We start from the raw sequence: 27,202 nt of genomic DNA on the forward strand, positions 1-27,202 counted from the left end.
AGGACCCTCCTACAGAGGCCCCTTCTGGCTTCCTTGCTGCTCCCTCTATCCACTGTCCCCCAGGTTAGCCCAGAACTGACTCACCTTGACACTCTGCAGGTCCTGCCCATAGTCCTGGGACTCAGCAATGGCCACCTTGGTGGTCAGCCAGGCATCGAGGAGCAGGGTCTCTTGCTCTAGTTGGTGGAGCCGTAGCTGCTCCTGCAGGCCTTGTCCCCTGCCCTCCACCCTCCGCAGCAGCTGCTCATGGGCCTTGCTCACCGCCTGCAGCTGAGCCAGCACCTTGGGGCTGCGGCAGGAAGGACAGCCTGGACTGGCACCCTTGTCCAGGTTGGACTAACCTCAGCCACCTCTGTGGGGGGCACCCTTCTCCCAGGAGGGTATGGCTGTGGCACACCTGTCTGGGTTCTGCCTGCTTTCCAGGAGGGCTGCTGTCTGCTGCAGTTGCTTCATGTGCTGACTGAATCCCTCCAGGTCTCTCCTGGTGGCCTCCAGTCGCCGCAGAAGGACCTGAGTGGCCTCAGCACTCTGGCCCATGTCCTCGCTGTCAAGGACATGGCCCTGTTCAGCCAGCCAGGATCCTGCCTCTAGGAGCTAGGGTGACAACAGATCATTTTTTTCCTGGATGAAGACCCTGGGGCTCTGGCCTATGATTTGTGGCCTCCAGATTTAGAGCAGTTGTTCTCAGCTGGCTACAGATTGGAATCCCCTGGTGAAGTGCCTTTCCAGCTCCCTAAGCCTGTGCCCCACCCTGATAGATTCTCAACAGGTCTGGATGGAGTCTGAGCATCAGTGTTTCTTTTTCTTTCATTTTCTTTTGAGACTGGATTTCACTATGTTGTCCAGGCTAGTCTTGAACTCCTGGGCTCAAGTGATTGACCCTCCCCGCTACCTTGCCTCCTGAGTAACTGGGACTATAGGGCACACCGCCATGCCCAGAGATCAATGTTTCCTGAAGGTTCCAGGTGATTCTTTTTCTCCACACAAAATAAAGACCCTTTGTTCTAGATTCCCAGGCATAGATTGTTTTTGTCACATGATAATAGAACAAAATTGTAGTCAATATTCCTTTCTGTGTTTTTCCTTTTCATTTCTTATTACTTTATTCAGTTTTTCTTCCTATACAAATGTATTCACATTGTGAGGTAGTTTAGGTAGAATCACAAGATGAAGTTTCTAGGTGATTCTGATGCAAAACCCTGGTTGAGAACCACTGGTTTAGAAGAAACAGTTAAATGAAGCAAACAACCCAGTGGCCTATTTTCTGGGGAACAGGCAGATGGAAGAACTCGGGACAGGAAACCTCTTAGTGAGGGAAACAGAAGATGCACAGCACCTGGCCCTTGCAGGAGTCACCTTCCAGGTGACTCTGGGTATTCTCAAGTCCAGCCCTACCCCTCTGCACTCCACCCTCTCACCTCCATCAGAAGCTGCTGGGCCTCCTGGGCCTGCTGCAACAGCAGCCTCCGCCGTGTGGTCTCTGCTCGAAGTTGGTTCAGGGCTGCCTCCAACTGCTGCACCCGGGCAGCAACCTCATGGGCAGCAAAGTGCCCAGCCTGCACCAGCTTGTGCCCTGTGCCTACCACCACCTGGGTCAGAGCCTCGTGACTGCTCATTTCACTCTCCAAGTTCTGTGGAGGAAAGGACAAGGAAAAAAAAAAAAAAAAAAAACCAACCAGGGATGGGCTGGAGATATAGTACAGCTGGTAGAGTGCTTGCCTCGCATGCGCAAGGCCCTGGGTTCAATCCCCAGCACCAAAAAAACAAAACAAAAAAAACAGGGATGCTATGACACTCGGGATGCCCCCAGAATTGTGCCTGAGTCTCATGGCACCCCACAGACTTATTTCCCTGGAGTTCCCTGTCCCAAATTTGCAAAGAATCTGCAGTGCCCCCCAAAGCAGGAAGAACCTAGCTGGGCCATGATGCATATTCCTTGTCTGTGAGCCCTGCCTGCTTTTAAGGCAGCCCTTCCCAGCATGAGCCAGCACCTGGTGCTTTTCCTGCAGGTGCCGCACAGCACTCAGGCTCTGGCCATAGTCCTGGGCAGTGGCCAAGGGCAGCTTCTCCTGCACCCAGGCCATCTCCTCGTCAGCATCCCTGAAGAACTGCAAGAGGAGGCTCTGGGCCTCCAGGGCTGCCCTGCGCTCCCGCAGGGGCTCCCGAAGACTCTGCAACCTGCAGCAGGGGAAGGCAGAACCAGGAGGGGAACATGGTCATCAGAACTGGGCCCCGACTGTGACACAGAGCCTACCCCTTCTGTGACCCTCATCATGGAAAGGGGAAAGAAATGAGAAGACATGAGCTGGGAAGAGGGGCCCGGTGTCCCTGCAGGGAATGGAGGAAGAGAAAAAGCACACGAGGCTGGGGGCCCAGCCAATCTACCTCTGGAGCAGCCTTCGGGCCCGCTCTTCCACATCTTTGGTGAGGCAGTGGCCATCCCGCTCAGAGGTCTGGGCCTGATCCAGAAGGGCCTGTGCCTGCCTGGTCTGCCTGTCCAGGGCTGCTTCCAGCTCCCCTTGTGCCCCCAAGAGCTTGCCTACCCCAGGTAGGTCCTGGTCCCCGAAAGGGGCTTTCAGCTGACCCTCCATGGGCTCCAGCCAGCTCTCCAGCTCCTCTATCCTCTGCTGTAGATGTAGGACCTGGACAGAGCATGAGAAGGCAGTGGGGGGGGGGGGCAGCGCCCCACCCAGCTGCTCTGTACCACGTCACAGCCTCACCTCACAGGCTTTTTGTAGCTTGACCACCTTCCTCTGGCAGTTGACCTGCAGCTCAGTCCAGAGCTCTTTCAGCTCCTGCAGCTGCTCTTGAATGGTCTCTGAGGCTGGGTGGCCCCTGTGCAGTAGCCTCTGCCCCTCCTGCAGTCACAACATGACGTATACCTCACAGACTCAGGACTACTGGTACCAGGACCCTTGTGTTGTCTTCAATGACCAGCCCTGCAGCTGTACAGTTTTGGGCAAGTTTCTTAGCCTCTCTGAGCCTTATGTTCCTCATCCATATATTGGAGATAACAGTAATTTGTTTCAGTGAGATAGAGTATATGCAATACTTAGGAGGTCACTTAACATCAGTCTGGGGTGAAGACCTCCTTTGTAGGTGGAAAAGGAAATATTTTTAAAGGTGTTATGTTTGCTGCCTCCACCTACAGAATTACTGGCCATGTACTTCTCATGTCAAAATGTTATCTTCAAAATTATTGAAAAGTCACCATTTTTGGAGAGGGAGCCCCGAGGAAGTACCATACTGTGTGTCACTACGTGTCACTGCCTAGGAAGGCACAAGCACAAGGAAAGCCCTTGGTGAACATCAGCTGTCATTGCCATGGTTCTAGGCTCTGAGGGGTGGTCTGTGGCCCCCTCGTCCCCATGGGGCCTCACCTTCTGCAGCTCCTGTTGCTGGGGAACACTCGCATCCAGCTCGGCCTGGAAATTCTGCTGCTTCCGTAACTGTGCTTGCAGCTTGGCTGAGTCCTGCCAATCTTCCTCCAGAGCCACCAAGTTCTTCTCCCTCAGCCACGTGGCCACCTGAGAGCATGGGGAGGACCAGGTTCTGCTGCCTTGGGCTCTCCCCTCTCCCTGACTTCTGGGGTGCCCTGAAAGAAGGGTGGCTTTTCCCTGGGCCATCTCCTCCCCCCACCCACAAGCACTCCTGCTCCAAGCAAGGGGAACCTCGAGAGAATCCTGCAGAAAAGTTCGCAGCTGCTGCAGCTCCTCCAGCTGGCGACCCTGGATCCTTACTCGTTCCACCAGTGCCTCTTTCCTGCAGAAGGAGGGTCTCATAGGTCCGAGGCTCGCCCATCAGGACCTGGAGCTGCTACAGGTGTGTATGCGCATGTGTGTGCAACATATGCACATACACATCCTTCTAGCCTAGCACAGCCTTTCTTGGTATTGTGATCCTGAGTCAGGTTTCCTCTGAAATCATGACACATCCCCTCTATATTAGTGTTTTTATGTGGGTTGAGTTGTAGCTTCTATGTTGAAATCCTATCGCCCAGAAATTCAGAATGTGGCTGTATTGGAAGTAGGGTGTTTGAAGAGATAACCAAGTTCAAATGAAGTCATATGGGTTGGCTTAATCTGACATGACTGGTAATTTTTTTTTTTTTTTTTCTTTTTTTGGTAACGGGGATAGAACCCAGGGCACTTAACCACTGAGACACATCCCCAGTCAACTTTTGTATTTTATTCAGAGACAGAGTTGCTTAGGGCCTCACTAAGTTACTGAGGCTGGCTTTGAACTCGCAATCCTCCTGCCTCGGCCTCCTGAGCCATTGGGATTATAGGCGTGTGCCACCACACCTGGCATGACTGATATTCTTTCTTTCTTAATTTTTTTTTTTTTTTTTTTTTTTTAGTTGTAGATGGAGACAATACCTTTATTTTATTTGTTTGCTTTTATGTGGTGCCAGGGATTGAACCCAGTGCCTCACGCATGCCAGGCAAGCACTCTACCACTGAGCCACAATCCCAGTCCATGACTGATATTCTTAATGAGGACACAGAAATGCCAAGAGAGGAGACCATGTGAAGACACAGAAAGAAGATGGCCATCTACAAGGCAAGGAGAGAGGTCAAGAAACAAACTCTACTGTCAACTTGATTTTGGACCTCTAGCTTCTAGAATTATGAGAAAATAAGTTTCTGTTTATACTACTCAGCCTGTGGCATTTTGTTATAGCAGTCCAAACAGAGTCATACAGTATCTCAGCCACTTTTTAATCATGCATTAGTATTAGCAAGAACATTTTAAGGAGGTACTCCAACTATAGATAGGTAGATATAGATAATATTTAATATAATTTATAATAACACTTGATATATAATGTGTATGTTATATACCAATTTATGCATTTTATATATGTACCTCTGTACCAATGTATTAAGTACATTGCCACATGCATGAAAATAAACATTACAAATGAGATCTATAAGAGAAACAGGAAAAGAGGTTCACACTAATAAGAGTGTGAACCACACTGCCAGAGGATATGGTGTGGGGTGGAGGTACAGAGGGGCCTAGCTGAAGTGAAGCCCCCTCCTAAGGATGGCAGAAACCTGGGTGGGGGCAAAGACAGGGTGGCACTGTGCCAGAATCAGTCAGGCCTGCCAGAAACCGTCCGAGGTGACGGAGACCAGCAAACCAACATTCCATTTGTTATTTCAAAGACCTCCTCATACAGGTGAGGTTCACCTGCAAGAATGGAGAAGTGGGCTGGGGCTGGGGCTCAGTGGTAGAGCACTTGCCTAGCACATGTGAGGCACTGGGTTCCATCTTCAACACCACATAAAAATAAATAAATAGATAAATAAAACAAAGATAAAAAAAAAAAAAAAAAAAAAAAAAGAATGGAGAGGGGATAGCCTGGACCCTGGCAGGGCATCAGCGCAAGTAATCACAAAATTAATAGGAGCTGGTAGGCTCTCTGGGAAGGATGGTCCTTGCCAATCTGAGGTCCAGCTTTTGGCCAAATCTGCTTCAATCTAAAAGTCCAAGGAACTGGACAAGGCAGCTTTCATGAGGAAGAAGGAAGAGTCTGGTTTGTCATAAATGTGCAGATCATGTGTATCTGTGACTGAACGTAAGTAAGTGTTGAGATCTGCTACCTGCCTATGACTGAGATGCCACAGCCCCTGGAGACAGTATTTTAGCCCCTTGTATATTTAAGACTCCTCTATGACAGGGAGGGATTTGCCTCAAGTTCTACCTTTGGTGGGCAGCAGAGGAATTCAGGACTCTCTGGTATTAGAGGTTTGATGCTCAACCATGTGCTCTGGTACCTTCCATTTCATTAGATTGCTTGCCCTCTAAGTTTCTGAGTGTGAGCTTCTTGGTAAAACTCCCTTTTATCTCAGGTAAATGAAGAAGGAAGTGGAATTTTCCATGTGTTGGTGAATGTCCATTACAGGCCAATACGCCGCAGGGCAGGAAGAGTGGGGATCCTGGCATCTGAGCTCAGGTCTTGGAAAAAGCTGGTGGGCCTGGGCTAAGAAGTGGAGGGTCGGGAAGGGAAGAACTGGGATGCCAAATGCCCATGCCAGCCCACCCACAATTCCCATCACCCCAGAGCCACAGGCACCTCAGGAGCATGGCCTGCCACCTGGTAAGGGCACTCTGGGACTCTGGCTGTCCACCCTTCTGCAGGCTGTGGGCTGTGGCCTCCAGTGTGCTGATCTTTTCCATCTGTGCCTGCAGGCCCCGCTTGAGCCTCTTGTGCTTCCATAGGAGGGTCTCCACATTGGCCAAAGAGTCCTAGGTGGAGCAGAATCCAGATGGTGTTCATGGGACTATCCCCTCCCAAGCTCTGCTCCCTTCATTCCAGAGTCTTTCTGCCAAATCCTCCTCCACCAAGCAACTGCTCTGCCCAAATCCATCCCTTGAACTCATCAAGACTGCTTCCGGCTTTCTCAGCCAGGGGCATATTGGGTCTAGAGTCAATTTCCAGGGTAGGTAGAGCTTTCCCCTTTCCTTGCACTCCCAGTAAGACTCTGTCAGCCTGTAAATATTTTCTGAGGTCTTTACGAGTTCCACTTGTCTATCACAGGAGTTGGGAGGTGGTGGAGAAAGCAAACCTCTGGGTGTGCAGGAAGTGAGGAGGCAATGGCTGATGTGCTGAAGGAGGAGGAGGTGACCCTTGGCCTGGGAAGCCCTGGCTAGCTCCATCCCCCCAGGCTACTCCACAACATCCTCCCCAACTCCTGCTGGGCACCTACCCCCACATTCTCACTGGTTGGGGAAACTTCCTGGCAGTAGAGCCAAAACTCCACCTTCTTCACAGAGCTCAGAAACAGCTGGTGAGAAAAGATGAGGCAAAAGAAAGTCAGCAGAGGGTCTAGGTCGCTAGAGGGGAGGTGATCCTTTTGGGGGAACCACATGGGACAATCAGGGGCCCAGCTCCAGGGATCAAGTCTATGGCAAGCCAGAGCTGTTGTGGGCAAGTTGAGCAGGGAGGGTGGGGAAGGACTGGCACAGTAGCCCCTCTGGTTTTGGCTTTGACCAGGGCTGTGGGGCCAGTATAGACCCCAACAGTAAGACAGGGTGGAGGCTGGGGTGGCACCTACCTGCAGCTCCAGGGCCTGCTGCAGCTTCTGCTGGTGCTCCTGCCAGGCTCCTTGTAGGCTGCTCAGCTCCTGTCCTAAAGCAGCCAGGGCCTGCTGAATGCCAGGGGCTGATGGGTGTCCAGTTGCGAGTAGCCGCTGCCCGGCGCTTTGAACCAGACCGATGCTGTCTCTCTGGGCATCTATCTCAGCCTGGAACAGGACTGGGCTCAGATCCCCCTGCAGACGGGGGCTGCAGGAGGCCCAGAGGGAAGGAGAGAGGTGGGAAGACAGCCAAGGGGTGGGACAGAAGAGAAGAGAGGAAAGCAGGAGACAGAGAAAGGATGCAGGACAAATGGGGGTCAGAGGAAGGGGTGGCAGTGAGGAGATGAGGTCCAGAGAGCCCAGCGATCTTGCTGCTCACCTTGCATGCCTGGTGCTCTTCCAGCATGTGTCTGGCTCCTGCAGGGCTGTAAGGGGCACCTCGCAGATCCATCTCAGCCCGCAGCCCCTGGGCCCAGACCAGCAATTCCAGCAGCAGTGCCTGGAGCTTCTGAGCTTGGTGCAGGGCATCCAGCAATTCCTTCCTACTCACAGGGCTTATTGGCTAGTCCGAGGCCACTAGTCCCCTCTTTCCCCCTGCCCACCCATGTGGTCTCCTATCCCTTAATCCCCTCAGCACACAAGAACCCCTGGGCTGGGAATTAATGAGTTGACAATATAGAATCTTAGGGGAAAACAGGGGCCGAGGGAAGTGTAGAGACTGAGATTCTGGAGGGAATGGGTCAGTGAAGGAGTGAGGCCCAAGGAGTTCATACCACTTGTGGGCCCTGCTCTGGAGTTGCGACCAGCTGTCCATCATCTCTTGTTGCTTGTGACTGAGGCTGTTGACTGCCCCAGGGCTTCTCTGGCAGAGGTGGCCCACCTTATGCTCAAGGGACTGCAGGGGAAGCCAGGGTCAGAGACTAGGCAGGGGAGGCTCTGGCTGTGGAAGGCCCCAGGCATGTGGCTCTCAGAATCCTGAAGCTCCCTCTGCCTTCGGTCTGCTAGAGTCTCTAGGAGTAGGGTCTCCAGGAGTAGGCTCTCAGAGCCTTGGACCCACCTCTGCTCCCAGCTACATACCTCCACCTGAGCGTGAATGAGGCCCATTTCCTGCTCTAGCATCTTGTGTTTCCACAGCAGATCCTGAATGCTCTCCAGATCTTTCCGACCCTCCAGGTCCTGGATCAGGGCTCCCTGAGGGGTGAGGGAGATAGGCCTTTATGGGTTTGACCTTAGATTCTGCCAGCTCCCTCACTGCAGAGGACCAGGCAGCGCCATGGTGGCAACGTGGAAAGCAAGCATGCGGCACAGGTCCCATCCTTATGCAAAAGAGGAAGGTTTGAGGGTGGACTTTGGGTCTGGGGAGTCCTGAGGTAAGAATCTTCACGTGTGTGGTGCTAACATTTTGTCTCTTTTGACTCTCATCCCTGGGGAATGGGGAGTGGAGGAAAAGGAGCAAGCAGCACAGAGACTTGGGCCCCTCTGTATGAGGGCAGCTGGAGGAGGCTCCTCCGACGCTGGGTGGGCCCGGAACAGGACCCTGTTTCACATGGGACTTCTCAGGTTGCATGTGACTTCACTTCCACATGAACAGCTTTTAGCCCCTGTATCTGTGTAGTGGGTGACATTACCCTGGCACAGACCTCCTGTAAGGTTTTGGCCTTGCTGAGGGACTGGAAGAAAGAGAGGGCATGTTCTGGGGGACAGCACATGTGGGGGAGAAAAGGAGCAGGGGGGCCATGGAGTCTGCAAGTGAGTCTATGGTCTGTTGCTCCCAAGTGGACCCCTGATGGGGTCATCCTCCAAGTGCCTAGCTGAAAGAAGAGGCAAATGACAGTTGGGACACCAGGACACTCTAGGCCCACTTCCCTGATTCAAAGCACAAGGGATCCCTTTTCACTGCTTACCTTCTCCCCAATCCGCTCAGTAACATCATCCAGTTCTCTGCACAATGTATGTATCTCCAGGGCCCCTTCAAGCTGTCGCTGATACTGAAGAAGGTTGCCTTGGAAGCTCACCCACCTGGCCACAAGGTGGTGGTGAAACGTGGAGCCTGAGATGGCTGTTCGCCCATCGCCTGGCCCCCCTGCCCTGCCCAGTCTGGAACTGGCCTGTTGTTGAGTTGGCTTCGCCGCTGGCAGGTGGTCTTGATATCCTCAGGGTCCTGGTTCTTGAGCTGCAGTGATAAGTCATTGATGCTCCTGATGTAGGCATCACCCACTGTGTCCTATGGGGGAGGTGCAGGTGAGGACGCTGGTACCACCTGCTCAGAGCCCTTTCCTAGCACTGCACTTGGCACTCAGGAGCAAGGAGCAGTGTGTTTGAGGGGCGAGAAGCAGTTGCTTCCTTGCCTGTGGGGAGCCAGAGGCCACCCCTGCCAGGAAGAGTGACAAGATCAGCTTGGAGCTGGCAGCTCTAGAATTTCTCAGGCCAGAATATCCTGGGGATAAAGACCAGAGCTTTTAAAGTTAAAACACAGCTTGTTGGAATAAGAGAAGCAAAAAAAAAAAAAAAAAAAAAAAAAAAAAAAAAGGTTGGGGGGGAGGACATGGTGTGCTCCAGTCTTCTGCAGTTTGGGTGTCCTGACCCCAAGGACTAGCCTGAGTTGAGGCCACCTCTGCCTGGACACTCGGAGGGCCTTCAGGTAAAAAGGAAGGGGGCCCCAAACAGTGGGGTTGTAGGCTTCCTGCCCCTTGTGTTTGTAGAGTTTGTTAAACTTTCCGAAGCACTTTCCCATGACGTGTATTATCTGAGAGAGGAGGGGACAGTGTTTCTTTCTCAGAGGCTAACATGGCTTATCTGTGGCAGAGCCAGGATGCAAACCCAGTCCCCTTCCTCTAAATTCCAGCTCTCTTCCTGCTACAACATCTGTACAATTCCACCCCGAGCAAAGGACATGTTTAGTTTAGCCTTAAAAACCATCATATATTCTTACATCAAGGGGGAGGTTAGCACATTTGAGCTCTAACAGCTGATTGTGAATACATTTGCCAAATTTCTTTCCTCTATACCACACAAAACAAATAGATTTCTGGTGTATTTTGTGGGGAGGGAATAAGAAGGAGATGCCAAGATGCTGGAGTAGCCACACCAAAGGAGGACTGACTACCTCCTACACCGGGACATATGCAAATTCTTTTAAAAATTTTCCTGAAATAATTATAGATTCATAGGAAACTGTAAAAGTAATACAGAGGTTCCATGTACCTTTCCCCAGCTTCTCTCTTGATAACATGTTGCTGTGATACAATATTAAAACCAGGAAATTCACATCAATGTAATACTATTTTTGGGGGGGTGGGTACCAGGGATTGAAAATCAGGGCACTTGACCACTGAGCCACATCCATAGTCATTTTTTGCATTTTATTTAGAGACAGGGTCTCACTGAGTTGCTTAGCACCTCATTGTTGCTGAGGCTGGCTTTGAACTCATGATCCTCCTGCCCCAGCCTCCCGAGCTGCTGGGAATACAGGCGGGCACCACCACAACCAGTTCACATTGGTGTGATACTATTCAACAAACCAGACTCTACTCAGCTCTCATTTGTTGTTGCTGTTGTTGTTGTTGGTGGTGGTGTGTGCGGTGTAGGGGAGGCATAAGTCTGCAGTTTTTTCATAGGTGGTGACTCATGTAACGGCCCCCACCTCTGAGGCAGGTGTGATCCCCAATACAAAGACGCTGAAACAAAGTCCTGATCAAAAGGAGCTGGCTGCATGTAAATGCAGACCTGACACTTGGGCCACACCATTCTCTGGAACTCATACTCTTTCACTGCTCCCAGCTACATTTCCCAAAGGGGGATGCCATGCCAACCCCTCCCTGGCAGAGCCCCTTACCCTGGCCATGGCACCTTGGAACTCGCAGAGCCTTCTGTAGAGCTGCAGGCAGTGCTCCAGGTCCTGGCCCAGGTCACCTGTGTTCACCATCACCTCCTATAGAGGCCGAGGGAGGGGAAGTCAGCACACCGAGCACTGGTTCCAGGCACCCAGACCCCTGGCACCAACTACTGGGGTAGTAAGGGGCAGGTAGAGGCTTTGGGACTACCTGCCAGGCCTGTGCTCCTCCCTGCCCCAACTCTCAGCCCCCAGCCAGGCCCTGCCTAGTTGGGTCTCCACCTTCTCCTGGATCCAGGCCTCCGCGAGGTCCGCTCTCTGCAGGAATTCCAGGAAGTTCCGCTTGTCTTCCAGGTTCTGGCTCCGGAGAGCCACCTCCTGCTTCAGCTTCTCCCAGTGCTCCTGCAGCACCTGCAGCCTCTGAGAAACCTCTCCTGCACGAGAGTGGCTCTGCGCCAGGAGAGCCTCACCCTGCTAGGGCAAGAGAGGACACAGGGAGCCTGCCTGTGCCTTTCCTCCTGTCTGAGGCCTTACCCCTGGGCCATCCTAAAGTCCACACTTTAGAGCAGGCTGCAGCTTAGGGTTGGTGTTACCTTGGTAACCAAAGTCACGACCTCCTGGTGGGCCTGGACCTCAGCCTCAAAGGACTTGTGTTTCTGGAGGTACTTCAAATAATCTTTCAGGTCCCCAGGAGGGATTGGCTTTCTCAGTTGCTGTGCCCGGTCCTGAACCCAGTCGTCAGCCTGGTGGGAGTAGAAACATGATTCTGTGATGCTGCAACCCCCAGGCCACCCCCTCAGCTGAGACCAGGTGGTGGGTTACTGGTCAGGGCCAAAGCTGGCCTTGTGTGGTACATGAAATGGGATCCAGAAGGTAAATGAGATAGCCAGGAAGACATGTCCCAGGCCCAGCTGGCTCCCAGCCACAGGAAGTGACTTGGGGTAGATGTCATTTCAGAGGTATGACCCCTGTTCCTGGGACTCTGAACTGTTCTGCTCACTTCCCTGCCCCTCTTTGTCCTGGCCTGGCTAGTGCTCAAGAAACAGGTAGGGTCTCTATACACACGTGCTTAGGAGCAAATGTTCTGGACTCCAGCATGGCACCTAGGAAACAATTTAACTCTCTGAATCTGTTTTCCTACTCACAGGTTATGGTGTAAAGATCATCTCCTTTCTTCTGTGGTGTTGGGATTGAACCCAGGAGTACTGTACACTGAGCTACATCCCTAGTCTTTTTTATCTTTCATTTTGAGACAGAGTTTTGCAAAGATGCCGAGGCAAGCCTCAAACTTCTGGACCTCCTGCCTCAGCCTCCCTAGTAGCCCGGGTTCCAGGTATGTTCCATTGTGCTCAGCTTGAGGGTCATCTTAAACTGCAAGACGTGGTCTAAATGGAAAGCACTGGGCAGTGGGTAGCCCTCTTACCTGGGTCACAGCCCTGGTGAAGCTGGCTATCAGCAGGGAGGAGTGCAGGGCGTGTCCTCGGCTCTCTGCCAGCTCCTTCACTAGAGCCCAGAGCTCCAGCACACTGTGAAGCACGTCCTGTCCCTTGGTGTCTGGGAGCATTTTCAGCTGCTCACATAGAAGAGCCTCCTGTGGGGCCAGAAGCAGGGCTGCTGGTTTCTCACGTTGGGAGACTGCACTAGGACTGGCCCCAGGACTCTCAGTCCTTTCTTCCAGAGTCTTGGAGTCTTTCCCTCAGCCTAACATTGCCAAGGGCTGGCCAATCCTCCTAGCAACAAGCCAGAACCAAGCTGCTCCCTGGTGACCATGTGACATGGACAGAAACCAAGTGCCCATTGTGGTCCCTCCAGCATCGCCCACCCCACCCTGGGTCCTCACTTGAGCCACACATACTGCTCTGCTCCAGCCCACAGGCGTGTCAGTGCTGCCTCTGGGTGCTCACTGTGTTCCCCATACAGGACTCTCCCCCAACCCCAACACTCTGACCATGCCCAGGATTCCCAGAGTCTATCACCTTCTTGTCCTGGGCAGTCAGCACCTTCTGGAAGATCACATGCTTGCGAATCAAGTGCTCCACCTCTTCCACCGAGCTGCCCAGGGCACAGGTTTTTAGGGATATCTGAATCAGGCCATGGAAAAATCAGAGGCCATTGAGGGTTGTCAGTCAGAATGTCCCTCCCTGCACTCATTTGTGCTGAGGCAGTGCCCCTTGGTGAATGAAGCAAGGGCCTGGGCTGGGCTGTGGCTGACATAAGACCTGAGCACAGGCAGAGGAGCCATGAATGGGAGCAAGAGCCTGGGTTGGAGGCCAGCAACGCCCTGACCTCTACACAAAGTGGGGAGTATGACCAACCTCCCTTGGAGCTCAGTCTGGGGTTGGGGATGAGGAGGAGAAGGCCTGACTGGCCTGGGGGTGTTGGTGCGGGCCCAATGCTCCACCCTGGGCACTTGGGAGGACTCACACACACCCTGTGATCCATGTCAAAGAAAATGACAAAGACTCAAGAGGAAAGAAAGGAGTGGAAAGAGATATAAAGCCATGTTAGATGAAGCAAGCCAAGGGGACCTGCCTTCTGTGCTGTGAGGATCTTCTCCAGGTGGTGGCACTGTCTGAGGAAGAGCTGTTCCTGGTGTGCAGCCTGTAGCCTCTCTTGCTTCTTCAACCAGGCCTGAAACACCTGGTCTCGTTCTTCCTGTAGGGATTGTAGCCCATCCTGGACCTGGGGACGGGCAGGTGGGGAGGCAGAGCTGGGGATGGTGGTGTGAACCAGATGGAAGTGGGTCTCAAGGGAAGCCTCTGAGGAGAGGACCATGTTCTATAGAGACCCTGAGGGACAGGCAGGCTAGAACAGGTCAGGCAAGGCTGGGAGCACCAGGAGAGGGGGCCCACCTCTTTGGTGGGTGTCCCTACAGTCAGAAGCGCCTGCTGGCCCAACTGGGAAGCCTGTAGTCGCAGCTCCTCCCGGGCCTCCAGCTCTGCCTGAAGCCATTCATGAGTCCTGAGCTTGAGCAGGCTGCTGCTGGGCTCCTGGGAGCTCTCTTCTACCTGCAGTTCCTCCTTCATGCTAGCTGCCCAGGAAGTGTAGTCCCGCACCTAATCAAGGAGATGGGGAAGAGGCATGAGTGACAGAGAACCAGGCACGGAGGCACAACTGCAGCCCATTGGATACCCTCGCACATCGAAGCCACCTGAGCTGTCCAGGGTCGGGGCCTCAGGTGAGGTGCTCTGAGCCATTCACACCTGATTTCTCTGTCCTTTTCCAACCGAGTCCTCCCAGATCCATGTGTGCCAGGCCTCCCCCCTCACCAAGACTTGCCTCTTTTCTAAACACTTGCCGCCCTCCTACTTAACATCCCTGTCCTTCCTTACCATCACTATAAACTTCACCTGGCAAGTCAGTGAGAGGAGGTGGTTGGCAAGGGCTGCCGAGTAAATAGCTGGTCAATGGAAAAAACTAAAAGGCTCCCCTGCTCTTCTAGGGTTGAGGCCTTCTTTGCCTCTGCAGCCTTCCCTGTCCCTTGATGTCCTCTTGCTCTCCCATTCTGAGCTTTGGAGCTAACATGTATAGCTGTCTTCTATTTTTTTTTTTTTTTTTTTTTTTTTAATCAGGGATTGAACCCAAGGGCACTTAACCACTGAGCCACATCCCCAGCCCTTTTTTATGTGATTTGCTTAGGCCCTTGCTAAGTTGCTGTCTTCTATTTATCTGTGGATGATCATAGTTCCAGAGCTGGAGGGACCTGGGCTTTTGTCCAAACATTGCATAGGGGAAAGGGTGTTAGCGGCACCAAGTATGTGGCAGAGTTTTGTAAATTATAGATGCTTGACTGGCAGAAGGTAACAACCTAGAGCTGAGTGCCTTGCTCCAAGTGCTACAAAGTGGCAGAGTGGCACCCTAAACTCAAGCTTTTTCACAGTGTCATAGTTTGAGCCTCCTGGTCTGTCAGGCATTGGGACATAGGGACTCTTGGGATGGCTCATTGCTAGGCTCACTGTTTTCATCTGACTCCTTGGTGAATTAGGCTCATATCCCCATGTAGGTGGGCTCCATGAGGGCAGCAATTCATCATCCATATCACCCTCCTCTCTCCACCCACAGCTCCTAGCAGAGAGTCAACACAGATGTTAAACAATGTGGGTTGATCCAGGGGACACTGTCTAGAACATCTGGGTCTCCAATTATGGGCTTTCACTCCTTACTTCCTGGCTGGGACCCTGTCACTCACCTGGGCTGGCATTCACCCAAACCTGAGAAGTCCCTGCCATGTCCCCTTGACTCAGCCTCTGAGCAGCCAGACTGACATCTCAGTGGGCTCATATTCTTCATGTCGTTGTCCCATCCTGCACCCCCCACTTGTTTTTCTTCATTAGTGCATGCACACGCAAGGTACAACACACACATGCACACAAACACACAGGCCCCTCAAAAAGGGAAGGAGCTCTCACTGCTGTGTGGAATCGGGCCAGGAGGCATGCCCGCTCCAGGTGGGCCCTGCGCTGCTCCACTTGGGACCGCAGAGCCTTCCAGGCCTGCATCACAGCTTGCTGCCTCTGCTGCATGGCGTGGACCTGAGGCCCTGGACACAGCTTCTGCACCCTGCCTCCAGCCTCCAGCAGTTTTTGCAGCTGTTAACAGATAGGGGATAGAGAGGAAGGGTTGTGTCCTCAGAGGCCTGTCCATCCCAAAACGTGTCCCCCACAGAACTCAGGTCCTCCTTGGGCCATGGCCTATACCATGTGCAATGGGCCCCATGGGAGGCTGAGGGAGAGTGGGGAATCTAGGAGAACAGATGGGCCAAGCCAGAGGGACCTGCAGGGCCCAAGTGGGAGAGGCAACCCGTCTGCTTACCTGCTGCTCAGAGATGGCAAGTTCACGCTCCAATCCCTCCTGTCTCCTCAGTTGGGCCTCTATGCCATGCAGGTCCTGGGCCACATCACTGGGGAGGCTCATGGCCTGCTCCTGAGGAGAGCAGAAGTCCACCAGGGTCAGGAATGGTGGGTAGGGCACTGAGCATAGAAAGGACCCACTTCTACAAAGAATCCCTTTTTCTCCCTGAGCTCATACCTGGATCTGGGTGAGGGCTTCCAACAGATCTTCGTGAACTCTGAGGGTAGTCTTGGCATCTTGGAGCAGCTGGCCTCGAGTGTGGGTCAGTTCCCACAGCTCTGACCAGGCAGCCCTGACCATGGCAGATGGGAGACAAGCAGGGGATCAGCCTTGCATTCCCCTCAATTGTTAGGTCTGTTCAACCCTCCTCCTCCCTAAGTTGTATCCACAACTTGCCCAAAGCTCCTGAATGGGCCTCTTCCTTAACGCCTCTGCCTTGGCCCATCTGCAAACCTTCCTCCCCTCCAGGAGCCTCTCTCTAGCTTCACAGTGAATTTGGTCCTTTGCTGGTATAATTCTCAGCACTTAATTGATCTCTTTTTGTGATACTCCTTACATCTTGTGTATTGATTCTGAAAATGTCAGTCAGATTACAAATGCCTTGGGGGAAGAGGCCACATCTCTCCATTTTTTCATTTACCAGCAAACTCTGGCTGAGCTCAAAGGCTTCCACCAGGTCAGGGCTGTGCTAGGGGTTATGAACAAGTCAAAACCTTGCCTAAGCTCATAGGCTGGGGGTAGATCCACACCAGCTGGAAAAGTGGGGAAGTGGTGTGTAAGGGCAACTGGGAAAGTGGTGTGTAAGGGCAACTGGGAAAGTGGTGTGTGTGTAAGGGCTGTGCAGGAGGCAGTTATGGGAGCTGGGGAAGCCCATGGAAAGGCCCCTTCCCTGGCCCAGGCAGTCTCCCTGCCTCTCCTTCTATGAGTTCTGGAAATACTGGGTAGGAAAAGTGCCCCTGGGGCCCTGGGCAGGGCTCTCTGACCCATACACCTGGCCTCACCTGCCATCACAGACCACAGCCTGGCACCAGCCCCTCTCCAGGTGGGCAGGCAGAACCTGTGTGGGCCTTGGAGCATGTTACCCTCTTTAACACCCCAGACTCCCTACCCAACACCTTCCCCTGAACCCAGCCCCTGCCCCTATCCCTTGTACTCACTGCAGATCCTGCTGCTTCTGATGGACCTTGGGGGCAGCGCTGTGCCCATGTTCCAGCAGTCTCTTTGCCAGCTGCTGACAGGCTGCCACCCGCTGGCCACCCATCTCCATCTGATGCTGAAACTTTGCAAACTTGGTACAGAGGTGCTGAGGAGAGAGGGTAGTGGATGAATATGGCACCCACTGGTCAGGCAGCAAGCAGCTTTGGGAGTGAGGCACCTCGGTGATTCACAGGTAAATGTGGGATTGGACAGTCATAGCCTGCCTACTCTTCTCTGCAGGCCTGTCCTTAGCAGGACTCATGACTCCCCTGTACCTTCTCCATGCAACCCAGCAGGACCCTCTCCCTAACAGCCTATCCCAGTGCATCCTCCTTTCCCCTAGCCCTCTCACCAGCACATGCTCATAGTCCCCTCCAAGGTTCTCCTCTCCTCTGGCCACCTGCTTCTGGATGGCCAGCCAACTCTGCAGGTCCTCGGCCTCCCTCATGAACTCATGCAGCCTCAGGGTCTCCTCCAGCTCCTGGCCCCTGTGGTAACAGCCCATGGTTCCCCAGGAGTTAGTTGCTCTCCCCCTGGGGACAGCTGGGCCAGTCGAAGGGAGTGACCTGAAGAATGGGGTTTTACACAGTCTCTGCTCAAGTCTATGATCCAGGATTCAGGTAGAAGCAGACACAAGAAGACGAGGGGAGGGTAAAAGGAAGGTATAGATGTGGGGAAGAGATGGATGACCTTGAGTTGGAGGACCCAAATTCCTGCCCAGTGGGCTATGAATGAAGAATTTATGAAAAGACAAAGACACAGCAAAGACATCCTTCTCCTGATGGATCTCTGTGGGCCGAGGTCATGTGTACCAACTTAGGGACATGGCATGGCAACGGTCAACTGAGGCTAGGACCCCTGCACCCACTGATGAGATGGGTTGCAACACCTCTCACCGTGAGGCTACCAGCTCCTGTAGCACCCGCAGCTGCTTCCGGAGCCTCTCCTGCACTACACCCAGCTGCTCAGGGACCTCTGGACCAGTGAGAGTTTGGACTTTCTGGTCAAGCTCCTCCATGGAGCTCCAAGAAAGAGCTAGTTCCTGCTGCAGCACCTGCCATCATAAGAACACATGCCAGGCTAGGACTTATGACTCTTCATCTACCCATCCCCCCACCCACCTGCCCACCCTCCCCACACCTATCCATTCACCTTCCATCCAGTCACTCATCAACTCATACACTCATCTATCTACCCATCCATCCCCATTACCCAATACTATTGATGTACTGAATGTTCCATAAAATGAATACATGGTCTGTGCCCTCAGAGGTCTCATTGTTTAGTAGAAAAGGATGAATGGTAGATAGTATGGGCCAAGGAAGGGAGCAGCATACTAGACCCCAACTTCAATGTGTAAGAGGTGAACAGAATAAAAGAAGCCTGGGCTATGGAAGCTGCATGGGACCAAGACTACAGGCATACCTTAAAGGAATGGCTCACTAATTGTTCTCAGGCACAGGACACATGGAAATAGTAATGTCATGGAGTCCAGGCTGTGTAGCTTGTATGGTTCCAGAAATGAGGAGAGGGTTTCTAGGCCTCCCTCCCCTTAATCAGGGGTTACTTGTGGGAGGAAGGGGGTTTCAGGAAGGACATTTGGTTACCTCCGAGGGTGATATTCAAAACCTTGGAGGAAAATATCATGGAAGACATGGGGTGGGCTGGAGCAGGTACTCCTGAAGGAGTAGAAAGTGTTGGGAAGAAAAGGAAAGAAGAGGAAGCAGAGACACCCAGGGGCTGAGGCAGAAGGGAGAGGCAACAGAGAGACAGTGCTGCCAGGTCCCAGCGCTGGGGCTGCCTTGGCAGGAGGGAGTGCTGGAGAGGAGGAGGGTGCCACAGGAGTTGGGCAGCGTGAGATGGGGCAGCCCTGTCTTCAAGGAGTAAGGGCAGGGCTCTGTGCCTCCAAGAAGTCATATGTGCCCTTTGGGGGTGAGACAGACCCCCTTTTCATGATTCACCACCACCCAAGTCCACACTGTGGGGTTGTTCAGGATAGGGTACCTGATGCTTCCTGATGAGCTCCAAGGTTGCTGCCTCATCCGTGCCGCAGTTCTGACTGCTTGCTAGTGGCCGCTTCTCCTCCACCCAGCCCTCCAGCTCTGATGCATGGAGAAAGTACTGCCAAAAATAGCACCACTCACCATGGTAATCTCATACAGAACCCTCCGTCACCCAGGATACCGTGCTCACCAGCAGCCTGCACAGAGGGGCTTCTGGGCCTATATTGGGACCAGCCAGCTTCTGGTGCAGGCTCTACCAGTGACTTCCCTCCTTGAGGGTGCACAAATGCTCCTTTACAGGGCCTGCCCTCCCCTGACTCTGGACTTTCTCCATCCTACCTGCTGGAAAGTGACGGCCTGCTGCAGGCAGTGCATCCGTGCCTCACATGCCTGCTCCAGCTCTGCCCAACGGTCTTCCAGTTCCTGGCATTGCTCCATAATGTGCTGAGTATGGGGGTGCCCAGAGGACGCAAGGCTCCTGCCGGAACCCAGCACCTGTTGCACCTTCCCTTGGTGGGCTCTCACCTCAGCTTGGAGTTCCTGCCACCAAAAAGCATGCCAGGCATTGCCTCTGAGGTTCCCTTAACCACAGGGTGCCCAGAGCAGAGGCATGGATGTGACTTCAGCACCCAGTTGTGGTAAGGCCCCAGATCAAGAACAGCTGGGGCAGTGATATGGAATCCAGGGAAAAGCACTTAGAGGCCAGGACACCCTGAGTAGGGGCAGAGGGCTCCTAAGGTCTGGGAATGGGATGTCAAGGGTTCTGGGAGGAAAAGAGGCCACCACCTTGTGCTTGTCTTGAAGGCTCTGGGCACTATCCCAGCACTGGGCACAGCTGGTGGGGCTGGTCCTGGTCATGTGCTCAGCCACCCATGTGAGCTCCAGGTTGCTCAGGTGGTCAAATTCATATAGCTCAAATGAGGCCTGCAACTGCAGGTACTGGGTGGCCAGATGGCCCTCCAGGGACTTGAACCTGAGTGGAGAGAAAAGAGATGGGAGAAGTTGGTAATGAGGTAAGGACCATACCTGTTTCTTCCTTGGCCCAGCCAGGACCAGTGAATGGAGGAAAGTCATATCTGTAAAAGGGGAGGCAGCTGGAGGCACAGGGCCCACTTCACCACCCAGACCACCTGCCTGACTTCAGGCAGGCGTCCTGCTTAGAATGCCTACTGGGATCTTTGACCCTCCTGCCCAGAATATCTCCACTCTTAAAGGAAGGAGGTTTGGACATCTGGGTCACAGAGTTGTCACACTGTTGACCTTGGGGTTAACAAAGGATGGGTGAGAATAACACAGCAGGGTAAAGATGGAACAGAGGTGAGTCTGTGGACAGGGCCTCACCTCTGTTGGCACTTCTGGATCTCCTCTAAGATGGTCTGGGAAGTGACCACACTGTGGGCCTGGGAGGTGAGGGCAGCCATCTTGCTGGCCAAGGCCTGGCTTTCACCCTCCAATCGGCAGTGCTGTATCTGCAGCCTTCGGATTGAACACAGGTCTGACCCCATTTCTGCACTCTGTAGGGCCCCCTCTAGCTGCTCCATCATTTCCTTGGCTTCCTGAGTAGGGCCACAGGGGGTACTTCAGGCTCTCTACTACAGCACAGCAGGTGAGACTCAGGTCTTACAACACCAGACTCATCAGCGACCTATCACTGTCAGTCCCAACCAGCAGTGCACACACTGTTCGCTATCCCCTCATGTTTCTCTTTTTCTGGAGGACTCAAGTTGTGTTGACCACACCCTGGATACACAAGAGCCACTCCTGTACTGGCCTTCTGAAGGGTAAAGCCATGCTGTGGGACAGAGGCCTCCACAGGCTACAGGACTTCATGGCACATTCTAGAGGCAGTAAAACACACAGGCTCCTCCCTTCTGCCTTCTGTCTTGCCTGCTCCCACCCAGCCCCAGCCCAGCCCATCTTCCTCCTGTAACCTGCAGCAGCCCCAGGAGCTGTTCTTGCTGTCTAGCCTGCTGCAGCTCATCTCCACGCTCTGCCATCTTGTGATTCAACTCCTCCCACTTGTGCCTTAGGCCCTGAAGCCTGGACTGTATGTCTTCCTGGGCATGTGGACTGCTGCACAACAGCTCTCTGCCAGCCTGGATAATGGAGACAAAGGCACAGGCACTTTTCTGGGTTGTTGGACCACAGCAGGCTGAACCCAGGGGGCAGAGGGGCAGGTGACAGGCTGTAAGCTACTTTCCACAGGTTGTCTGGGCTCTAGCAGTTCATGTGAGGGGACTCCCCACCTGTGGGCAGAGGTAAGAGGGCAAGCAGAGTGGGGTGAGCAGGCACAAGGGGAAGTTAGGGAAGAGCTTTGTTCTGGCAAGGTGGCAGGCTCCAAAGCTTGTCCTGGAGAGTAGAGGGAGCAGGGATGGTGGCAGCTTTCTGTGTTGGTTTGGGTGTCAAAGCAAAGGGACACCCAGTTGAGTGAAGGAGGTGGCTATAATCCTGACTCCATGGTAACTGGAGTTGATTCTTTCTTTAGTGGCTGTGTTTCATGAAAACAAATGGGTTAGTGTGGGCTGTCTCTGTGCAGTGTCCCCCACCTGTTGTAGGCCCTTCATATGCCCATGGGTGGCCAGTAGCTCCCTCTCAACTGCTTCATGCCGCTTCAATTTCTGCAGAGTGTTGCTGGGTGCTTGGGAGGGCTCATGTGCTGCCATTGACTTTTCCTCCATCCACTGCATCAGCTCCGCCACGTCCTGCTTCCATTCCTGCCCAAGAACCAAGAAAGGGTTGTTCTCATGCCTGGGGAGAAGGCTGGTGCAAGAATCTAGTTCTAGGAAGGGGGATTTCAGGGACCCTTGTGAGGAAAGCAAGACCCACAGCCAATTTTGTAGCACGAGGGTGGTGGAGCCTGAGGTTACTGCTCCACAAATCGGGGACAGGAACACTGTGTCCAGACAGGAGGAGTGCCTGTCAGGTTCCCACTCTGCAGCCCACATCAGGTCATGTTTGGTCATCTTGCTTCAATAAGTCAAAGCTCTGGGAGGCCCTGCGGCCTGGCCCAGCCTGGAGCTGCTCTGGGACTGAACAAATACCCACAGAACTACAGTCTGAAGCTTCTGCCCATGACCCATGCAGACCCTAGAGTGTGCCAGAAATGCAGGGAAGGGGAATAGCAGGGCGAGGCAGTGGTGGGGTTAGTCAAGAGGCCTGCATTTTAGGCCTGACCCAGGCTCTGAGAGCTGAGTGGCTACACTTCATTTTCCTCCTCAGGAAACACTTGAGGCACACAGCCTGGCTCTCAGAGGTACTGTGAGGAGAAATGATGGGATGTGTGGGAAGAGTACTCTGCAAACTGAAATGCTCCACATTGTCACACTGAGTTAGCACACAGGTGGACCCTTAGGCACTGATCTTGCGGAGGCTCCTGTACCCAGGGAACCCCTCACCTGAAGCTGGCAGGAAGCCAGCAACTGCCTCCTCCTCTGCTCACTCCTCTCCTGGACTCTGGTCCACTGCACCTGGATACTCTGCAGCTGCTCTCTGACCCTGGAGGTGAGGGAGAGCAGAGCTCCTTTCTGACCTGAGGCCCATCCAGCCCAGGTGCACCGCTCTGCCCTCCCACTCTCCAGTCAGTGTAGCGGTCTACACGGGAAGAGAAAGGACGGTAGGCCAGGCTCACTTGTGCGCAGCAGGGTGTTTGTTCTGAACCAGCTTCTTGCCGCGGGCCTGCAGAGCCTCTGCTCGAAGGCCCAGGGTTCCCAGGAGCCACCCAAAGGCCTGGTGCTGCTGCAGCAGGCTCTGGGTCTCCCTCATATCTTCCTGGGGTATAGAGATCTGAGGTCATGCCTGAGAGGATGGGGTCAGTACCATCTCACCCACCATGGCCCCAGGGCACTCCTGTCCAACCTGGCTTCTGGACCCAGGGAGATGAGCTCCCTCCAGTGATGGGGGATTGATAACCCAGTAACCTAGTTCCACATCCCTGGTTCCATACCCCCAGGTTGTCCAGGCATAGGAAGGCCTCATGGTTGGTACAGATGGTAATGAAAACATCCACTTCTTGGCCAAACTTGTGCAACTGCAGTCCCTCCCGCAGCCTCTGCTGTCTCTGCTCCCATGCAGTCTTCAGCTCCTGGCTACACTGGCTCAGGAGCTGCAGAGCACTGGCCACCTCTTGGGAATGTAGGGAGTCCAAGGCTGCCATGGACCAGCCCTGAGCTTCCAGTTGCTGTAACCTGTCCAGGACAATAGGCAGAGATTCTAACCCTATCTGGCTTCTCTCCCAGCATCCTCCTCTCTCATCTCCATGGTTCATTCACAGTGGAGCTCTGATGTGAGGGTAACTGGCAGCAGGGGTCTGCCAATTGGTTCACCTGCCCCGTGGGACAGCTGTGCCCTGATCCATGATGATGCAGTGAATGTAATGGGCCCAGCACAGTACTTAGGACCCAATAGTTCCAAGATCTCTGCCATGTCACACCTTCACTCTGTTGACCATCCTCTAATATGGATGGCTAATGGCCAATGTCCAAGCAAGTGGACATGCTGGGACAGCGCAACTCAAGAGATTGCTCAAACCACATGCATCCTTGTATCCAAGGCCACAGCAAGCCCACATGGAGTCTTTGAACAAGTAGGACAGGTGAACTTTTTAACTGGGTGTAGTCACATAGCTGGGGAATAGGTGACATCATTGTGTGAAGTAGAAAAAACTTCTACTTCCTGTGAGCTGCTGCAGCCCTGAACCAGGTAATGGGGTGTGGCAAACAGAGAGAGGGTAGATGTTTCTCAGGGTCTGTTTGACACCTGTCAGGTTCCTGAGGACTGGCCACAGCCTGAGCACTGCACGTGGTCACCCTGCCTACCTGTTGGGCATCATCCCTGCAGGAGGACAGGCATTACCATACTGAGGAGGCAGGTACTATAGTACATGGGTGGGTTCTGAGCCATTTGACTCCAGGGGCCACAGGGGCTGCATCATCCAGAACGTGGGGCTAGATTGCCCTGACTAGGTGGCATCCATTAGCTCGGATTACACAGGATAGAGCCTCCAGGGCAGCTCAATGTCCTGGGGCTTCCTCAAACCATATGGGCTACCTGACCCAAGCCTAGGTCTCTCCTGTAAACCTGCCTCAAGTACCACTTCCCTGGTGACCACTCTGCTTCCTTCCCTCCCTTTCTGGGTCCAAGGCCCTCAGGCCTCACCCAGCCTGAAGTGCACCCTGCCTGCCCCTTTTCCTGACCTTTCTTGCTGCAGATGGATCTCCTCCTGCAGCTTTCCATGTTCCCTCAGCAGCCGCTGGGCTGAGGCTGCATCCACCAGCTCCTCCTCGCAACGCAGTCGAGCCTGGACACTCTTGGTCCACAGCAGCAGCTGCCGGCTCTTCTGCAGAAAGCTCTGCCGAGCCTGAGCCTCGGCCCACACCTGGGCCTGTTGGGTCACCTGCCCCTGTGCTTGCTTCAGCAGCCCCTGCAGCATCTCCATCTGTTCCTGCAGGGTCTGGCTCTCTGCAGGGCCTGACTCCTCCAGCCTGGGAGACAGGCCATTGCACAGTTAGGGCCCTGCCCTAGGCCCTGTGTTCCAGACATATGTCATGTGCTCAGTCCTGTATCCCCAGGGAAAGTGGTGACAGCTCTGAATGCCCACCCTGCCTGATTTAGGGGCAGCATGGACAAGTGGCTTTTTCTTTCCCCAAGAGAACTTTCTCATGCTATCTCCCATCTCTGCCCAGGCCTTTCTGACAGCACATGCTAGCCATCTCCCCATCCTGGTTTCTGGCTCCTTCCTCATTGCATTGTCCTGCTCAGGCCTTCCTCTGACTTCACTGCCTCCCAGGGTACTGTCACCAGTCGTACTTTACAGCTACTCTCTGGAGGTTGTGGATCCTCCTCTCCAGCACCAGGACCTTCCGCTGGGTCAGCAGCAGGGCACGGTGGCTGTCCTCAGAGCTCTCTGGCTCCAGGGCCTCCAGTCGGAGTAGCATGTCTTGCAGCTGGGCCTGTGTGTGTCCACACTCCTGCAGAAAACTGCACACTTCCATACTGCGTGCCAGCTGCAGGCCCTTCTCCTTCTTCAGGGCCTCTAGCTGGCCCCACCTGGGCAGAGGGCACAGGGATGTCTCTATCACAGGGACATTTTCCCGTCCATTTTGGGGCCTTGACCAGAGCCTTATATGACAAGCTGCTAAATTAGCCATCCCCTGCCATCTCCTCCCTCTCTCTGACACTGTCATTGTAGGAGACACCAGGCCCAGACCTTGCCTCTACTCTGTCCCCATCACCTGGCACTCCCCCTCATTCTCACCTCTGGCACAGGTCTTCTTGTTGTTGCTGGATTTTTGTGAAGTCCCCGGGACATCTCTGCTTCAATTGCTCAGCAGAGTTGTTGACCTCAGTCCAGTGGCCCTTTCTCACAGCCAGGGTAATAAGGAATTTCTGGGGAGAAGGAGGACCTAGGCCTGTTTTTCTTTTTGGGTGGTGCTCTATCACTGAGCTACATCCCCAGCCCTTTTTATTTTTTATTTTGAGACAGGGTCCCACTAAGTTGCCCAGATTGGCCTTGAATTTGCAATCCTCTTGCCTCAGCCTCTTGAGGCTGGGATTATAGGCATATGCCACCACTCCCAACCTCTGGGGGAGGGTGTGTTTTCTTCCCACAGGATGATGAAGAACCTCTGACATGCTTGGACATGGAGATGCTTATGTTGCCTGCCTCTGGAAAGGCAGGCCCCCGAGTCCTTAACTTTCAGGATCTATTCATTGCCTTGGTCCCCTCTCACACAGGACTGCAGTTAACATGGGGACCTGGGCACAGCAGTGCATAACAGGGAGGCAGGAGCAAGGCGAGGAAGGACTGAGACCCAGGCCCCTTTCAGATTCAAGGGGCTGTACCTCATATTTGGATTGCATGACCTCCAAGTTGTTGGCCTGGGGCTGCAGCATTTGGAACAGCAGTGTCTGCTCCTCTAGCCAGGACTGGAGCTCCTCACAGGAGCAGTAGAAGCCAAACAGAGCCACTGCCTCCTCCAACCGGGCCCTGCGGAGCTGAGGAGAGGTGGGCTGGGAGAGGACTGGGTGAGGGTCAGTGCCCCCAACAGGGCACTTAGAGCAGGTCCAGAGGGTGCTTCTCCCCAGCCAAGTCCACCAGCATTTGCCAGGGCCAGAGGGGGTCTGTGTCCCAATGCTGGGCCCTAATGTCCTATCACAGACCTCTTGGCACCCAGCAGAGGGAAATGGTAAGGATAGGGTTGGTGTAAGCTCTTAGGTCAAATCCACATTTCCCTGTGGGCTTTGGCTCTGCCCAGGCGTCCCCGCATGCCTCTCCAGGCTATCCTCTAGCCACTGCTGGCCTGGCCAGCACTCTGGCTTTGGCCTTCTCCATCAAGCCTACTCCTGGCCTTTGCTCAGGTCCTGGCCTACTTCACCAGGGTTGCCTGCTTTCTGCTTCTCCTTGTTCAAGTCTCAGTTTAAATGCCTTTCCCTCTTAAGTGACTTCCCTGACCCCCAAGCTGACCTGATCTCTTCTCTTGTGTGCTCCCATTATACTGCATCCATATAAAGATTTGTCAACATGTGCTCAGTCATGACATGAGTTCCTTGAGACAGGGAGCATGTCAGTCACTGATCTGTCCTTTGAAATGGAGACACAGGGTCTAGCCCAGGGTAGAGGTTTGATGAACAATTTTTGAACAGGGAACATTACCTCTGCCAGAGCCCGCAGGCTCTCATAGTCCTGGCTCAAGTGGTCCTGTGTCTGGAGTATGGTGTTGGGGTCAAAGTCAAGGTCAGACTCAGTAGAGAGAGCCATGCTTGGGCCTTTGCCTGAAGGGCTCAGGGAAGACACCACCTGTGCAGATATAGAGCAGTATGTCCACATGGGGCTCCCACCAAGCCAGAGAAGCCTTGGTGGGATGGGGTGGGTGGTTCTACCTGGGGCTCCTGCTCCATGCCATGACCGATAGGCACCTTGGCCTGGCAGTCTCCCCAGTCCTTCAGCTCTGGGGTGTCCAGAGCCACTCCTGAGAGCCAGGTGAATCTTGACCCTGTGGGAATACAGGCTGCAAACACTGCTTGGAGCGTGCTCCTCTTCTCCACCCAGAAGCTCAACATGGGGATAGATGGGGCATATTTATTATTTAGTGCTTCCTTATGCCTGACCCTATGTGAGGAGCCTAGGGCCTTCCTCTCCAGGGGCTTGCAAACCTCTCAGAACTGCAAGGCTCACAGAGTAGGTGGGACACTATCCTGGACTGTGTAGGTAAGCAGAGGATGTGTCATATGAAATA

General features: G+C 53.7%; 1 protein-coding gene across 1 annotated transcript in view; it reads right to left on the reverse strand.

Moving 5' to 3' along the window:
- SPTBN5 (spectrin beta, non-erythrocytic 5) overlaps positions 1 to 27,202 on the reverse strand; it is a 46,992-nt gene that overhangs the window by 6,132 nt on the left and 13,658 nt on the right. Inside the window, exons 14-57 of the mRNA XM_079129693.1 lie at positions 26,847 to 26,959; positions 26,620 to 26,763; positions 25,809 to 25,961; positions 25,222 to 25,352; positions 24,774 to 25,013; positions 24,161 to 24,448; positions 22,912 to 23,152; positions 22,597 to 22,736; positions 22,364 to 22,463; positions 21,515 to 21,682; positions 20,900 to 21,064; positions 20,310 to 20,524; positions 19,755 to 19,941; positions 19,308 to 19,508; positions 18,970 to 19,086; positions 17,862 to 18,019; positions 17,318 to 17,453; positions 16,926 to 17,071; positions 15,946 to 16,060; positions 15,730 to 15,840; positions 15,327 to 15,506; positions 13,770 to 13,973; positions 13,450 to 13,599; positions 12,894 to 12,998; positions 12,341 to 12,508; positions 11,511 to 11,660; positions 11,200 to 11,391; positions 10,921 to 11,016; positions 9,194 to 9,309; positions 8,990 to 9,104; positions 8,163 to 8,276; positions 7,660 to 7,980; positions 7,465 to 7,623; positions 7,065 to 7,253; positions 6,717 to 6,794; positions 6,083 to 6,255; positions 3,672 to 3,762; positions 3,381 to 3,527; positions 2,721 to 2,858; positions 2,386 to 2,642; positions 1,992 to 2,178; positions 1,419 to 1,631; positions 398 to 594; positions 85 to 289 (exon numbers count right to left, since the gene is read on the reverse strand). Of these exons, the coding sequence (XP_078985819.1) occupies positions 85 to 289; positions 398 to 594; positions 1,419 to 1,631; positions 1,992 to 2,178; positions 2,386 to 2,642; positions 2,721 to 2,858; positions 3,381 to 3,527; positions 3,672 to 3,762; positions 6,083 to 6,255; positions 6,717 to 6,794; positions 7,065 to 7,253; positions 7,465 to 7,623; positions 7,660 to 7,980; positions 8,163 to 8,276; positions 8,990 to 9,104; positions 9,194 to 9,309; positions 10,921 to 11,016; positions 11,200 to 11,391; positions 11,511 to 11,660; positions 12,341 to 12,508; positions 12,894 to 12,998; positions 13,450 to 13,599; positions 13,770 to 13,973; positions 15,327 to 15,506; positions 15,730 to 15,840; positions 15,946 to 16,060; positions 16,926 to 17,071; positions 17,318 to 17,453; positions 17,862 to 18,019; positions 18,970 to 19,086; positions 19,308 to 19,508; positions 19,755 to 19,941; positions 20,310 to 20,524; positions 20,900 to 21,064; positions 21,515 to 21,682; positions 22,364 to 22,463; positions 22,597 to 22,736; positions 22,912 to 23,152; positions 24,161 to 24,448; positions 24,774 to 25,013; positions 25,222 to 25,352; positions 25,809 to 25,961; positions 26,620 to 26,763; positions 26,847 to 26,959 (7,214 nt within the window). The remainder of the gene's footprint in view (positions 1 to 84; positions 290 to 397; positions 595 to 1,418; positions 1,632 to 1,991; positions 2,179 to 2,385; positions 2,643 to 2,720; positions 2,859 to 3,380; positions 3,528 to 3,671; positions 3,763 to 6,082; positions 6,256 to 6,716; positions 6,795 to 7,064; positions 7,254 to 7,464; positions 7,624 to 7,659; positions 7,981 to 8,162; positions 8,277 to 8,989; positions 9,105 to 9,193; positions 9,310 to 10,920; positions 11,017 to 11,199; positions 11,392 to 11,510; positions 11,661 to 12,340; positions 12,509 to 12,893; positions 12,999 to 13,449; positions 13,600 to 13,769; positions 13,974 to 15,326; positions 15,507 to 15,729; positions 15,841 to 15,945; positions 16,061 to 16,925; positions 17,072 to 17,317; positions 17,454 to 17,861; positions 18,020 to 18,969; positions 19,087 to 19,307; positions 19,509 to 19,754; positions 19,942 to 20,309; positions 20,525 to 20,899; positions 21,065 to 21,514; positions 21,683 to 22,363; positions 22,464 to 22,596; positions 22,737 to 22,911; positions 23,153 to 24,160; positions 24,449 to 24,773; positions 25,014 to 25,221; positions 25,353 to 25,808; positions 25,962 to 26,619; positions 26,764 to 26,846; positions 26,960 to 27,202) is intronic.

This window comes from Sciurus vulgaris (assembly GCF_902686455.1).
Source record: "Sciurus vulgaris genome assembly, chromosome: 2".
Taxonomy (NCBI): domain Eukaryota; kingdom Metazoa; phylum Chordata; class Mammalia; order Rodentia; family Sciuridae; genus Sciurus; species Sciurus vulgaris.